We start from the raw sequence: 14,553 nt of genomic DNA, 5'->3' as shown, positions 1-14,553 counted from the left end.
GAGGTGCAGAAAAATAAACTAGCTGTCTATGTCTGTCAAGCGCCACCAGCCTCCAAACTCCATTTGGCAGAGTTTGAGTTCTGGCAACTGTAAATAAGGTATGTAAAAGGTAGTAGTTTATGTTAGTAAAATATAAAATTCTGTCAAATTGCGCTGTACTCTTGCATTTAGTCTACTTTACTGGTTACCACAGTAAGATCCCAAGATAGATTCTGGGACAGGGTATAGGGTTTGAGGAGGTCTGATAACTACTGGGGGGCGAGGCCATGGAGTGATCTGTAGGTGAAGAGGAGGATTTTGTGTGAAATCCAGGACTTGATCGGGATCCAGTGAAGGTGAATGAGGGTGGGGTTGATGTGCTGCCAAGGCTTGGTGTGGGTGAGAAATAACATTTATACTGGCAGTGAGTATTTGAAGGAAATGCTTATCAAAAACTGCACGAACACATCTAACAAGCTCAAGGGCAACATTATTATGTACCCACAGGAAAGGCCCAATAGAGTTGTGTACTGTATATTGAGTAAAATGTATCTCTCTTACTTAATCCGCTGATAATGCTACAGCATGCATTATTTAAGAGCATAAGAGAAAATAATATTTTTTTATTTTTTTGGAGTTGTATTACTGTTGAATACAAATATAAATGTTAATGTTATTTCTAAGGCTTTCAGAAAATGAATGCTCACAACATAGATAGTGAACATTGGCATTATGTATGTGTGTGCGGGAGGGGAGTAGAAAAATACTCATAACATTAATTCATATACAAAAAGATTTATTCTAGCTTTGATAACTACACACACGTATGCACGCACACACACACACATACACACACACACAAAATTCCCTTTCAGTATATTCCAAAACTCTTGAAATACAACAACCTTTTATTTGCACATTTCTTCAGCACTATCAAAATCAGTTGTTTTTTTCACAGGGAAATAAAAACAATGTCAGAGTATGTTACCTTAAACTGGGTTTATGCAAGAAAAAAACAGTGAAAACAAACAAAATGATGCATCTTCCAACCACAAAGAGGTGATTATTCGCTTCTGTGCTATTGAACAATCCTGTCCCCAGCTGAATGGATTCCACACATCGCTGAATGCTCTCGCAGCATGCTAATTAGCTAGATGTTAACACACTCTCTGATCTTCGAGCTTCAGCTCACCTCAGAGCCACAGAGCAACTCTGGATAATTACCGCTATAGCCATTCAGCAAGACCGTCATTCCATGCTAACACGCACAGCTAGCTCCCTGCTCCGGTGGGATAGCTTGTCAGCCTACAAGGAATGTCAAGGTAACGGCACGGAGAGATGAATGCCCACGTTCAAAGCCGAAGTCTTCAAAAGGCTTATTAACTTACTAAGGTTATGACACCCCTCTCCGGTGGTGCGTTTGTCAAAAAGACATCTGCCGCACAAATCAATAATGACTGTAACTCACTGCCTCACCTCAAATTCCTCTTATGTTTACTGCAACTTCTGTTAGAGACAACTCTTGGGGTAAGGCTTTAGGCTCAGACTTTCATAAAGGTACAAAAGAGTAGAGAGCACAGATGCACATGCCAGGTGAAAGATGAAGTGCAGCCTTTCATGAATTTTCTGTCAGGACTTCAGTGTTCCTGCTGCAGTTCAGCAGTGGCATTTTCCTGCCACGTCACTCCTAAGAAACTGTTGTCAGCAGCTCCACCAATCAGAAGTAATGAAGAATTGCTTTCAGTGCTTTCAAAAGGAAGTATACACAGTCAGAGGTGGTAATTGGAAAATACATTATTCCAAAATCTAGAACAGGGGTCGGCAACCTTTTTGATATGAAGTGCCCTTTTCAAAATTTCTTGTTTATTAGTGTGCCATGTTAATTTTTTTTATGACATCACATCAAAATGTAATATCCAGGGAATCTGTAATAATCAGGACCTTGTAATTATTATTATTATTGTATATTATTATTATGGAAACATGGTTTTAGTATGCAGTCCTGATTGGTGGAAAATGGGCTGACAAAAATATCACTGTCAAAGAGCCTGAAGTGAAAAGTTGTGGAAAAGCCCAGCTTTAATGACGAATGGACTGATAAGCAGGTCCTGTATGCCTCATTTTCAATGAAATGATGCTGTGGCAAAATAATAATACAACCAGCGTCATTATCAAGAATGAAGAACACGAACATAACGATTGTGTCATTCACGTGCATATTAAGTAGCCACATGTATTTGTTTTGGTCTAATAATGCATCCATATTTACCGCTCCAGCGGAGAGGATGGTGTCTTCAGACCGCTTAAGTTTATAAGAATTTGTCCAAATTTCAAGATTCCCTGCAAACTAAGAAAAATAGACTACAAACCGACAGCTTTTCTTTTAGCTTGTTTTGTAAAAATTAGCTATTTGCAGAGTAGAGCTGTGTTTGCGTAAAACAGTGCAGTGGACAAGAGTGGACTGAGCAGACAGAGCAGATTGAAATATCGCTTTCTACATGTTGATGCCGGTCTACACAGGTGAGTGCACTGATAAGTATTGACTTTTAACTAACGGAGGTTTAATTGTAGCCTCCTTACAGTAACGAGACTAGCGTTAGTTCATCTGCCCCAGCGGCCGTTGGTAATCCTCTTTGTATTGTTCCCAGTCAGAGATATGAGTCAATCAAACTACCGTAAATAACAGGTCGCGCACAGGCGCCGATTTATGTTTTCCTCCGTGGGTGCTCACACACGCACACAGTTTAAAAAAAAAAAGTAGTCAACAATGTTTGCATTTCAGAACCTTAGGAAATGGACAGCGGCCGACACGAACACACACGCCGTAAAGTAAGCTCTCTTTCAACTCAGGACAGCGCCACTTCTCACAGATAGGATTGGAGATGAGAAGTTTAATCAGCTTCGTGGGAAATTATAAATCAATGCCACCGACTTGACCAATCACACTATGACAGACGCTCCACTTAGCACCACCTGCAATGTTTAATATTAAATTAATATAAAAATGAACTGGCAGTCTGGCACATGTGGGTGCTCAGTATTTTTCGTGAGTGCTCAAACTCCGGAGCACCCACGGTATCGGCACCTATGAGGTCGGCAACTGTGAACGTTGTAATTTGGCATGCGGATGAGAGAGTGCTTCAGCATTTCAACCATGATTTCAACACATCAATAACTCTCTTGCACACATATTGCCAGCGTGCCATTGGTTAAGGTCCCACGTGCCCATGGTGGCACGCGTGCCTAAGGTTGCCGACCCCTGATCTAGAACAAACTCAAAACAACGTACAGTGTTGTATAGAGCTATGGTTGAATGGAACTCTCTTCCAGGTCATATTGCTAAAATTCTAAATATTAGTTTTAAAAAACAAAAGAATTTTTTATGTTAATTTATATTGGTAGATAGAGTATATTGTATGTGTATGTAGAGGTATATGTGTGTGCATGTATATGTCCATATGTGAGTGTGTATACATGTATATTTGTATTTTATGAGAATTAGCTGTCTCGATGTAGGATTGTTTGTTTATTCATGTTATGTGTTATGTTTGGACCCCAGGAAGAGTAGCGGATGCATTTGTTGCATCAGCTAATGGGGATATTAATAAAGATAAAGAAGATAAAGATAAAGAGGTAGTCTCGCATTGCCAGACCTTCCTCCCCAGAGCTGTGAAGGAGGGTCTGGCTAGTCCACACGGCATTCCGGGATGAGAGAAAAACATGCTCTGGTTTATTGGCATTTCTTTAAACCAATCACAATCGGCGGACAGAGCCCCGGTGCCGCTGCAAAATAGCCTCGGGAAGGAACTTGTTTCGGTGGAACGTGTACGTTCAAAGGTTGTTTTAGTCGTGCAACAGAAAACTCAGCTTGGACAGTTAGTCTAGCTAGCTGTCTGGATTTAACCTGCAGAGATCTGAGGAGCAGTTAACGATAGTCCTCATAAATCCACCAGAGTTTAAAATGCTAACACAAAGAAAGAGGAAGGTGACGGACATCCGGCTGAAAAGAGGGAGATCCAGCGGAATTTCCGGCAACACCAGAGCAATCCTGGAAGTGGAACAACGTGGATATAGACTGGATATAGAATATGGATATAGTGGATATAGAAGTCAGAGGCAACTAGAGCAATTACATTTGTTTTTCTGGCTGTGTAGAAGTCTGGGCATTTGGATACCTTATCTTCAAATGTCATTTTGTATGTGGTCATGAAGAAAGGAAAAAAAAGAACAATTTAAATCAGTGTCAAAAAACCCATCATGCCAATTGGTTCTGCAAGTTCGCTGACTAGAATACAAAAGAAACTGTGGCTTCTTGGCTCCACTCACAGAACTTTAAATAATTTACAAGGAGTCACTCCTAACCAGCTCTGCTCTGGGTTATCAATTATGTCCCAATGGCAGTTTGTATACAGAAATCCACATACTTTTACCATTTAAAACCAACAGGAAACCGTACGATACATGCGCCATCAGACGTCAATCCTTTAAAATGTCACTGCCAATTATATCACACATAGAAAGCATAATGGTTGTTCGATCTGTGTGAAATTCAATTGTATAGCTCTAAAACTATTGACCTGACTCTTCCCTATTGAGCATGGTACTGTTTTTTTCTTTCTCTAATTTTTTTTTTCTATTAAGTATTGAAGATATGCCTTTTTCATCTTTTTGTGATGCTCATATCATAGAATTAAATCAGAGTTGCACAGTCTGTGTTTATACTTCTGGAAACCAACCTCTTCCCTGCTATTTTCTGTCAAGACAAATGGAAAATACATTTCCATTTAATATGATGGGGCAAATAAGCAGGTATTTTCATCTCTGACTGAGAATATTGCCTCTGTCTCCCTGTGTGCCTGTCCTGATTACGATGATGTATAACCTACCAGCTGGGGAATAGATGACACAAGCTAGGAGGACCACAGACTTCAGCGTCTTTCACTTTGTCAAAAGTTGACGTGAAGAAGATTGATGTTGAAAACGCTAATTTTCCATTTCCTTAAGCCCCCCCCCCCCTTTATATTATTTGACCTGCCTCATTGTAAATGTTTTTTTATTTTTTGAAAAATTCCTCCCAACTGCAAAGGAAAATAACCTTTCACCCATCCCATCTGCTGAGGGAAATAACTTTGCCGTGAAGTTATTACCTTCACATCAAAGCCACTGGTGGCATGAGAAGTCCATTTATAGATGATTGACTATCCCTTCATACAATGACAAGCCTGTAACGAACAGCGACAGCCTAATTTAAAATATTTAAATATCAGTTAATGGTAAAATGCTGTTAGCTGTGAATTATAAAACTCGCATGCTCTCATATCCAGGCATAAATACTTTTCTACACCCATCTGGTATTAACAAAGCAATGTATATGATAACATTTTTGATTCGTCAAACTGTCTGCTGTGAAAATGAAATGTTAGAAAATGAAAAATCAGAGATGGAAATAATAGAAAATGGACACTTGCTGAACTTCTGTCCATTCTCTCCCCGGCATACACCATACATAACTAATTAATGTCAGTGTCACACACTGTATATATCAAACATAACTATAATTACATTTCAGTATCACACAATAGTTTGATTGCTGCAATCAAACTTGATTAAGTTTCCCACTTAGTTTTTATCCATGAAGGCGTCAGAGAGTAAAACAGAGCTTGAGCCTCGTTAAAGTACCCATATTATGAAAAAAACACTTTTTCTGGGATTTGGGGTGTTATGTTGTGTCTCTGGTGCTTCCACACACATACAAACTTGAAAAAAAAAAAAACATCCATGCTGTTTTGAGTGAGATACGGGTTTCTTAATGTAACCTGCCTTCAGTCTCCGGGTGAGCTGTTCAAAATCTGCAGGGTTTTCTACGTCACTAGCCATGCTACCATGCTAGCGCTACCATGCTAGCGGTTACCCCCCTCATCCTCAATGGCAATACACTGCTACAACACACACAAGTTCACCATAATCTACAAAAAAACTACTTCCACGTCCCTGTTCTGCAGGTATTCCACGCAAAGTTGGAAGTGCGCCCTCATTTAGAAGTAGTCTCCCGGCTAATCCTGCCTTGTACTGACTGAAGAGAAACAGCTAGCTAGCTGATGTGAGCCTTACCTAGCTACTGCGCATGTGTGAATCCCAACAAAGATGGTACAGAAGTAGGATGCCTCACTCTGTAGCTAAAACAGAGAGCTGGACACACAGGGTGAAAAGAGGACCTGCAGCAATGTGCAGTACAACAAAAATATGGTGTATTTTGAAAATTAAACCATGTAAACCTATTCTGGTACAACCTCAAAATACAATTATGAACCTGAAAATAAGGATAATATGGGCGCTTTAAAAAGGTTTAAATTTAGTTTTAGTTTATTTGCTCATTAAAATAACAAAAGCCAACAAAGCAAAGGGAAATGGAAGTCTGTGTGTACGCTGAGAAAAAATGGAAGGGAGGCAGGGGGGACTTATAAAACTGTCTAATCCCAAAATAGAAAAGATCTATAAAATAAAACAAAACAAAAAACACGGATGATTACAAAGAGACACAGAAGAATTGGACAACAAGCCAATTGACACTGAAATTCAATACGGGAAAGATTGGTAGAAAACAACAAAATGTATAAATAAGTAATGCAAAGTGAGCGTGGCAGCATGTGTTGCCACAAGAGTAGTAAGTACATTTTTTTTTTTTTATTATGATTGTTCCAGCTCAACTAACAGCTATTCTTCTTCTCTCTCTCCAGGTACCAGAATCAGCACATTCACCCAGGCCGACCTGGCATCGCGTAGCATCCAGTACATCCACACCAGTGAAGAAGAGAAGCATGCCGACCAGTTCTCCTTCACCGTGTCTGACGGGACAAATGAGGTGAGTAAGGCGAGCAACAACTCAAAAGAACAAAAAAAGGACTTTGAAGACCTATTAGGGGTGCTGTGGTTCAGTTTGGTTCAACATCATGGCAGCTCAAAAGGATACCTTGAAGAACGTTTTCATCACATCTGGTTATACGCTATGACAAGTTGAAGGAACTTTGGGCCTGGCCAAGTTTGGGACACTTTGGCCCTGTTTACCCTTGCGTTGCGTTCAGGTGATCAGATCAGATTTCATTACTGCCTACTTCACTTCCACTAGAAGGTCAAAGGGCCCAGCGCACAATTTTTACCTCCACACTCTCACCAGTCACGTTAGTGGTTGTGTCAGTGTATTTAGTGAAGGGGGAAACCTTTTGTTCCCCAGGTGTCTCAGTAGCTAATTTTCCCTTCATTCTTGTGTGTTTTTGTTACCCTGGAAATCCATAGTTCTCGCGAGAGCACAATTTGAATTTGCTCAGTGAGTCACTCTGGCATTCAGTAATGATGCTCATTAACTATGCCTTTGTAGCCGAACTGCACCAATCACATCGGTGTACCTGATATAGGCGGGCCAGAGGCGAGCTAAACAGATGACGACAGCACTGCGACATCAAAGTCATTAGTAAACATTGCAAGATGGCTACGGATGAACACCAGTTGTTTCTTCGCTCTGGATACGTCACCCCGTGTATTGTTGTGATTGGTTGTATTTTTGTTACTCAATGCCAGACACTTAATCTTTCGGATTTGGGTCTGGATTTCCAGGCTATGTTTTTGTTGCAATTTTCAAATATATTATTTCAACAAGACCATGTTAAAGACAGCTATGCTCAAGGCTACAGCAAAAAATAACAACAAAATGTAGCTCTTTTGTCTTTAAGAGCTACATAAGTCTTAGCCAAGTGCTCAGTGTTAGACATCCCTCATCACATAATCAAAAGTGTGGGATAAGACAACTCTGATCAGTTTTGAAGAGGCAGACGGCCATGTGCTTGATTCGTGCTTGAGCCTCTTTTAACAAAAAAAAAACCCACTTGGCATGTCGGCATCTCTCTCTCTGCGAGTTCTCATGATAATGAAATAAAGACAGACAGTGTTCCTCCTCCATATAAAAGACCTTTCAGAATGCTTTGTCCCAGTTTTTGTTTTGAGACTAAGCTTTCCAGCCTGAAATAGTGACACAGGGCCAGTAAAAGTATTCTGACCCATAGCACAGTAATTACATTTCAATATAAAATATAAATATATATGAAATCTAATGTACTCCAAACTTTTAAAGTGGTGAAGAAATGGCAGTCCAGCCCTTTCAGCACCGCCCGCCCCCGAGTTTGCCTCATACATAAATCTGCCTTGCTAATCCAGACTAATGAGGACCACAAGGACTTGAGTAAACATGTGAAAAGGGTCATTTGGCCTTCACGCCTGGCTGACTGCAGTGTGTGGCTTTTGTGGGCACTGTAGTGGTTAGTGTTTGTGAAGTGGTTTGGTGCTTTTACTTTTGTTAACTCTCCTTCTCTCCATGGGAGACCTGTTCAATTTTCTGTTAGAAAAGCACGGCATATTAATAACCAAGTGTTCTCCATTAAAGATGAGTTTTATTGCATTTTAAAGTGTTGCTAAAGTAGACTATTTATACTTGTTAGTGGTGAGATGAGATTGCTGAAAGGCATAGAGTTTCTGTAATAACTGCAAGTTTGTGCTATTTGGGTTATGTCATCTGGGTTTTACGGATGTGTCAAATTTCCAGCTGAATGTGACTGCATATTAGTCTGGTTATCACCAGACCAAGCTCAATCTTTTAAGATTGAACATTAGTCTGGGGAGTCTGCTCTATATTTTCTACTGCATAAGAGGCGTGATCAACGGGCATAGTTCAAATGACTCTGTACGCAATTGGATAGTCCTTCAACCAATCAGATCTGGGTGACTTACTTTGTCCTCCATGAGCGCGACCAATGGTGACACAACTGCAACACAACGCAACAACAGGGTTTGAGCTGAGCTCCATTATTTTGGCCACCAGCGGGGGTAGCTGGTAAATTAGGCTTTTTCCAAAGCTGGTCAGTAGTAAGGCACATCCTTCTTTTGTAGGAATTGTTCCAGGGCAAGAAAACTTGCCTTTGAAATCTTTTAAAACAGCAGCAACAGCGGCATCAACGGGTTGCTGCGCTTCAGTGGCCGCCATGTTGAATGTAAACAAAAAGCTGCTTGCCCTCACTTCTCTATCGTCATCGTGTTAAACCCGCTAATAGCGCGCCAGGTGGATAAGCCAGTTTGTGATTGGTTCCCGCAAAATTGTAACAGAAGCAGGATAGATAAACATACAGGTTTCCAGCCTGAGCTGCAGGGCGAAATCAAATCGCCGGCAGATCGGGCTGAGTTTACCCAGTCTAACTGCATATAGTTTCTTGCTTAACTGAAACATATACATTTAGCAGCAAATTGTCATTTTATCGATTCAGCGATACCAACATCTTTGCTCTCAGTGCAGTACTGTACATTGAAAAAAACATTGCATATCATCGGTGTCCTGTGAAAGCCGTGTGTCTCCAAAACATTTTCATTAGCTACAAAATCAGCCTTGTTTTCAGCTTTGTGACAGGGTCAGGTGTCATAAAATACTATAGGCTTCAAAGATAGCTTCACATTTTTTCAAGTCAGTCATGGAATAATACCCACATGCCTATATGTATATTGAAAGAGGTCACTGTAATCATTCCTCTTGTTCATACTGGCTTTCTATGTAAAAATGCTTTCAGCTGAAGTTAATATGAAGCTTCAGCAGTGCAAACACAAATGAAGTAGGTATCCACTCTTTACATATGGTACATTAGGGATATGTCAGTATTCTTTTATAAACTTGAAAAATTGTATGTACTGTATTTAAGAAGTAGGAGTAAAGAAACACTAAATCCTTTAGTTTAAATAAATATGTGCAGGTCACCAAATTTAGAAAATACATAGTTGTCATTGGTCTATAACAAATATAATCCTAAACTGAAGTCATTGATACACAAGTAATATTTACCAGTGAATAAAATTAGTGATGTTGACATAGAGAGATGGAAGAAACAGAACTTTAGAGAATTGAAATGAACCCCAAAATACCTGTAGTGATAACTGTTTAGAAACAGAAATGGCGTCATATTGTCCTGTACATGTTGTCTCCAGGTTGCCCAGACTTTCTACATTACCATCAAGCCAGTGGACGACTCCCTGCCCCTGCTCCAGGTTCCTGGCATGAGGGTCCAAGAGGGAGTGAGGAAGACCATCACTGAGTTTGAGCTCAAAGCCACCGATGCAGACACTGAGGTAGGACACTAAAAACCTGAAAGTTTTCAGCAACTCTCATTATTTATTTCACCAGTTTAGAAAAGAGCAGGACCTCCAAATAATAGTTGGTGATCAGCAGCTAAGCTGGCCAAACTAAGCTGTGTAAGCTGTTGTTTAGAAAGCTGGCTGTTCTCTACAGCTTTATTTTTTCTGTCAACAGCATCACAAAAAAGATTTCCTCCGCCAGCCCCAGATACGCTTACACTGTTAATCCCATCAATATGCCATCTTCAGCGCACTCCAGGAGTTATTTTGTGATAATTGGGATTTCCTATTTGTTGTGTGGATCTACTTTCTCTGAATAACCATTACTACATCTACTGCGATTACATTTCCTTCCTTACACGGGATGTCGTTTAAAAGCCACGAAGGAGCTTAAAGTATTCAGCCGTGGGTTGTTGAAGTTGCAAAGTCATAATGATAAACTATATTTATAGAGAAATAAACGGTAGACGTTTCAAAAGAAGAAGAAAAAAGAAACCCTCACTGTTTCTGTGTTTTCACTGATTCTGACAAACTGACACTCCAAATTGACTTTCACCAGAACATCCTCACCACTCACTCAAAACTCTTTCCGCTCCCTCCATTTTTTTCTACTGAAACATAACTTTGTCCAGGCGGAGTCCATTGTCTTCACCGTTGTCCAGGCTCCTCGTCACGGCACCATCGAGCGCACGAGCAACGGCCAGCACTACCGGCAGACGAGCAGCTTCACCATGGACGACATCTACCAGAACCGCATAAGCTACAACCACGACGGCTCCAACTCGCTCAAGGACCGCTTCACCTTCAGTGTGGCCGATGGCACCAACCTGCTTTTCATGGTGGAGGAGGGCAGCAAGGAGGTGTGTGTGTGTGTGTGTGTGTGTGTGTGTGTGTGTGTGTGTGTGTGTGTATTTTGACATTTTAACAACAGCAGGAAGGCTAAATTTGCTGTTAGATTGTGTGTTGGTGTGTGTGTGAGGAGGCTTCTTGACGTATTTATTACATTTATTAACAGAGTTAAGTGCGTGTGCGTGTGCGTGTGCTTGTGCGTGTGAGTGTGTGTGTGGCCAGGGGAGTCACTGCTCTGACCTTTTCATGACAAGAGGGCTGAATCAGCACTTTGTCTATGTTCTCTTGTTCTTGTGAAGTGAGGAAATGTTTTGGAAAATTAGATGTTTTTGGAAATTGAGTGCATGTGTAGAGAGTGAAGACGCTTTCGGAAAGTGTTGACGTGTTTGGAAGTTGAGGATTTTTTTGGAAGGTCACACGGTCACAGATTTTTTTAATTTGAGGCCTGTTTGGGTACAATTTAAAGAATATAAAAAAAAAAAACAGAAAGATCTAAAAACACAGTTCTATGTACCAGAATGTTTGTAATTTCTTACCTGAGAATCATCTTGCAATCCCTTAGATTCATTTTGCCATCCCTGTTTTCTGGGTGTAGAATGCAATAAATGAGGGTCCTTATAAGTATAGAATTACAAACATCTGTGTGTGTGTGTGTGTGTGTGTGTGTGTGTGTGTGTGTGCGGCGTGCGCGTGCCTGCGTTGTTAATGTCAGCTTTATGGTGGCAGTTATGATCAAGCCTCAGGGTGAATTGACTTCTGTGCTTGTCAATTTAGCCGTCCCTCTCAGCCGTCCTCCACCACCTGTCACTACAAATAGTCCATATGATTAAACTGAATGACAGCAGGCAGGTATTGATAGATATCCCTGACGAAACACACACACACACACACACACACAATTATGAGGCTTGTGTTTATTATCTTTCGACTGCCTGGGGACATTTGGGTCAATGGTCAGAAGATGGTTCGTAGCGTTACCGCTGCCAATGTTTGAGGTGAATTTGCTCCCACTGGAGCTGTCCTGTGATTAAATAATGTATGAGCTCCTATAATACCTTTTGGATGAATACATCCTTCAAATGGCAAGTGTCAAAGTTGGCCTTTGCAGCATCTGTGTGATGACAGGCTGCTCTTTCTGTATTCCATTTTGCACCTCGGACACAATGCAGTAAGGTTGGAGTAGTTTATCTGATTCAGTCATCACAGCTTGAAGGGGGACGAATCAATAAAGTAGTAGCCTGCTGTGCTTGTTTTTGCCATTATGACACTCAACCTATACTGTATCCAGTTCATGAGAATCCATTTTTTTTGTTTTAACTACTCTTTCTGAATACAAAGTTGTCCCAACTTTTGTCAGTGGGAAGTAGTTCAAGTGTAGGCTGTACATGTTTCCAGGAGACTGTTTCTGCAACCAGATGCTGCTGCTTTAATGTGGAGCACCACAAATAAAACTTGATTCACCTCTATTGTATTGGGATGTAGGCGGTAATCTGAGGGACAGATATCTAAAAGAAATCTCAATATACAATACCTGTTGGGTATAAAAAAAAAGGCTTAAGCAGTTAAATTCTGATTGTCCATTCAATTCTCCAAAAATGTCTTCAAACATGTATTTTTATGTCAACTTTTCTGGTTTTCCAGATCGTGACGGCTGCTCCACAGAAGTTCAAGATTGATATTCTGCCAGTTGACGATGGCACGCCGCGTATCGTCACCAACCTGGGACTGCAGTGGCTGGAGTACATGGACAACAAGGTACAAGTCTTCCTCTTCACAAATGTCTGCAGAGGGCGCCTGGGTAGCTCACCTGGTAGAGCGCACGCCCATATGTAGAGGTTTAACCCTTGACGGAGCGGCCGCGGGTTTGACTCTGACCTGTGGCCCTTTGATGCAAGTCATTCCCCCTCTCTCTCCCCTTTCATGTCTTCAGCTGTCCTATAGAAATAAAGGCCCAAATGTAGTAGTCTTTGCTCTGTTTAATGGTGATGCTTAATAGCCAATAAGGGAGTAATGGACCCAGTGATGGAGATCAACTTTCTAATTACCCTTTTCAAATTGCCATTGTTCTTGGTTTTCCAGTAGAAGACTAGTTTCACTGGACACTTTACTGTACACACAAAAGGTTGTAAATGTGCAGGAGGCTGGGTTGTTGCAGAATGGTCTGTAGATTCAACATACTCCTTAAGTGACTTGATTGTGAAGACAGCTTCTTTTTTTTTTTTTTTTTTTTTTTTACTTATATTATTTATTTTTTTGACAAGAAAAAAGGAAAACCAGACAGACAGACCAAGGGCAGAAATGCTCAACATCATGTAAAACAGGAAAAGAATGTGCAGACAGCTTTGTGCTTCTTCATCCAATCACAGTGACATATTAAACGTGTCTTTGTGACTGACAGGTCTGCAAAAAGAATCTCTATCACTGTTTGCTCACAGTGTGTAATTTACTTGCTCCCCCTGCTGGATAAAACACCTTAACACAACGCAGCCACCGGTTTCTATAGCAGATGTTCTAAAAATGTCACTTGAGGGTGAAAGAGGCCTTGCCAGATAAAGTCTGTGATTTAATTGAATTTAAGACCTTCCTCATGACCTACAAAGCACTCCATAATCTTGCACCCAGCTATATTACTGACCTCCTACCAGGCTATGCCCCTTCTCGCTCCCTCCGCTCTTCCTCGTCTGGCCTCCTTGTCACCCCCACATTCCGCCTCTCCACCATGGGGGCCAGGGCCTTCAGCTGCTCTGCACCAAGACTATGAAATGCCCTCTCCTCCCACATTTGACAGGCAGACACAGTCAATTCATTTAAAAAAAAAAAAAATGTTAAAGACCTACCTTTTTAAGAAAGCTTTTCATCTTTAAGTCTTCATAGTACTGCATCGCCATAGAAACCCTCCCGACACACTTTTCTGACGTTTCTTAGCAATTCAGATGTTGTCAATTTTATTAAATGTATTTCTATGAAGCTAAATGTATTCTGTTGTATTTTCTTCTTTTATGCCCTCTTAAACATGTAAGATGTCCTTGTGTATCTAGAAAGGTGTCCGCCAAATAAAATGTATTATTATTAGTATTATTATTATTATTATTAACACCTAGAGTATAATATTGAGTCTAAATGTGGCAGATTAGGCTATTTCAGTAATTTCTGTTAAACGTCCATCAGGCCACCAACCTGATCAGCAAGAAGGAGCTGCTGACCATGGATCCAGACACAGATGATGGACAGCTGGTTTACGAAATCACAACAGAGCCAAAGCAGGGCTTCCTGGAGAGCAAGCTGAAACCTGGCAACCCCATCACCACCTTCACACAAGGTACATTATTTTTGCACATAGAAAAATATTTAATTCCTCTTATTTTTCACTTTTTGACAAAAAAAATGATACTACTACTTTTATATCAGCTATTTTATATTATTTGTAAGTAAAATAAAGAGTTTTTTAATGTTTTGGCTTGAGAACACTCTCACACTTAGTAATGTAAGGTTTTCGTTATTGTTATTACAATTGTCCTTTCCCCGCCACTCTTTAGCAGTTGTTTCTAACACTTTTGGCGT

The 14,553-nt window shown here is 40.6% G+C and overlaps 1 protein-coding gene across 2 annotated transcripts in view; it reads left to right on the top strand.

Moving 5' to 3' along the window:
- The window catches only part of fras1 (Fraser extracellular matrix complex subunit 1), a 259,913-nt gene that overhangs the window by 220,983 nt on the left and 24,377 nt on the right, over window positions 1-14,553 (top strand). For both annotated transcript variants that reach the window (XM_028577114.1, XM_028577115.1), the window contains exons 47-51: window positions 6,717-6,841; window positions 9,997-10,137; window positions 10,776-11,003; window positions 12,634-12,747; window positions 14,161-14,311. In XM_028577114.1, coding sequence (XP_028432915.1) covers window positions 6,717-6,841; window positions 9,997-10,137; window positions 10,776-11,003; window positions 12,634-12,747; window positions 14,161-14,311 — 759 coding nt within the window. The remainder of the gene's footprint in view (window positions 1-6,716; window positions 6,842-9,996; window positions 10,138-10,775; window positions 11,004-12,633; window positions 12,748-14,160; window positions 14,312-14,553) is intronic.

This window comes from Perca flavescens, chromosome 5, assembly GCF_004354835.1.
Source record: "Perca flavescens isolate YP-PL-M2 chromosome 5, PFLA_1.0, whole genome shotgun sequence".
Classification (NCBI taxonomy): Eukaryota; Metazoa; Chordata; class Actinopteri; order Perciformes; family Percidae; genus Perca; species Perca flavescens.
Note: the sequence above shows the minus strand (reverse complement) of the source record. Positions and strands in the feature narration are given on the sequence as shown.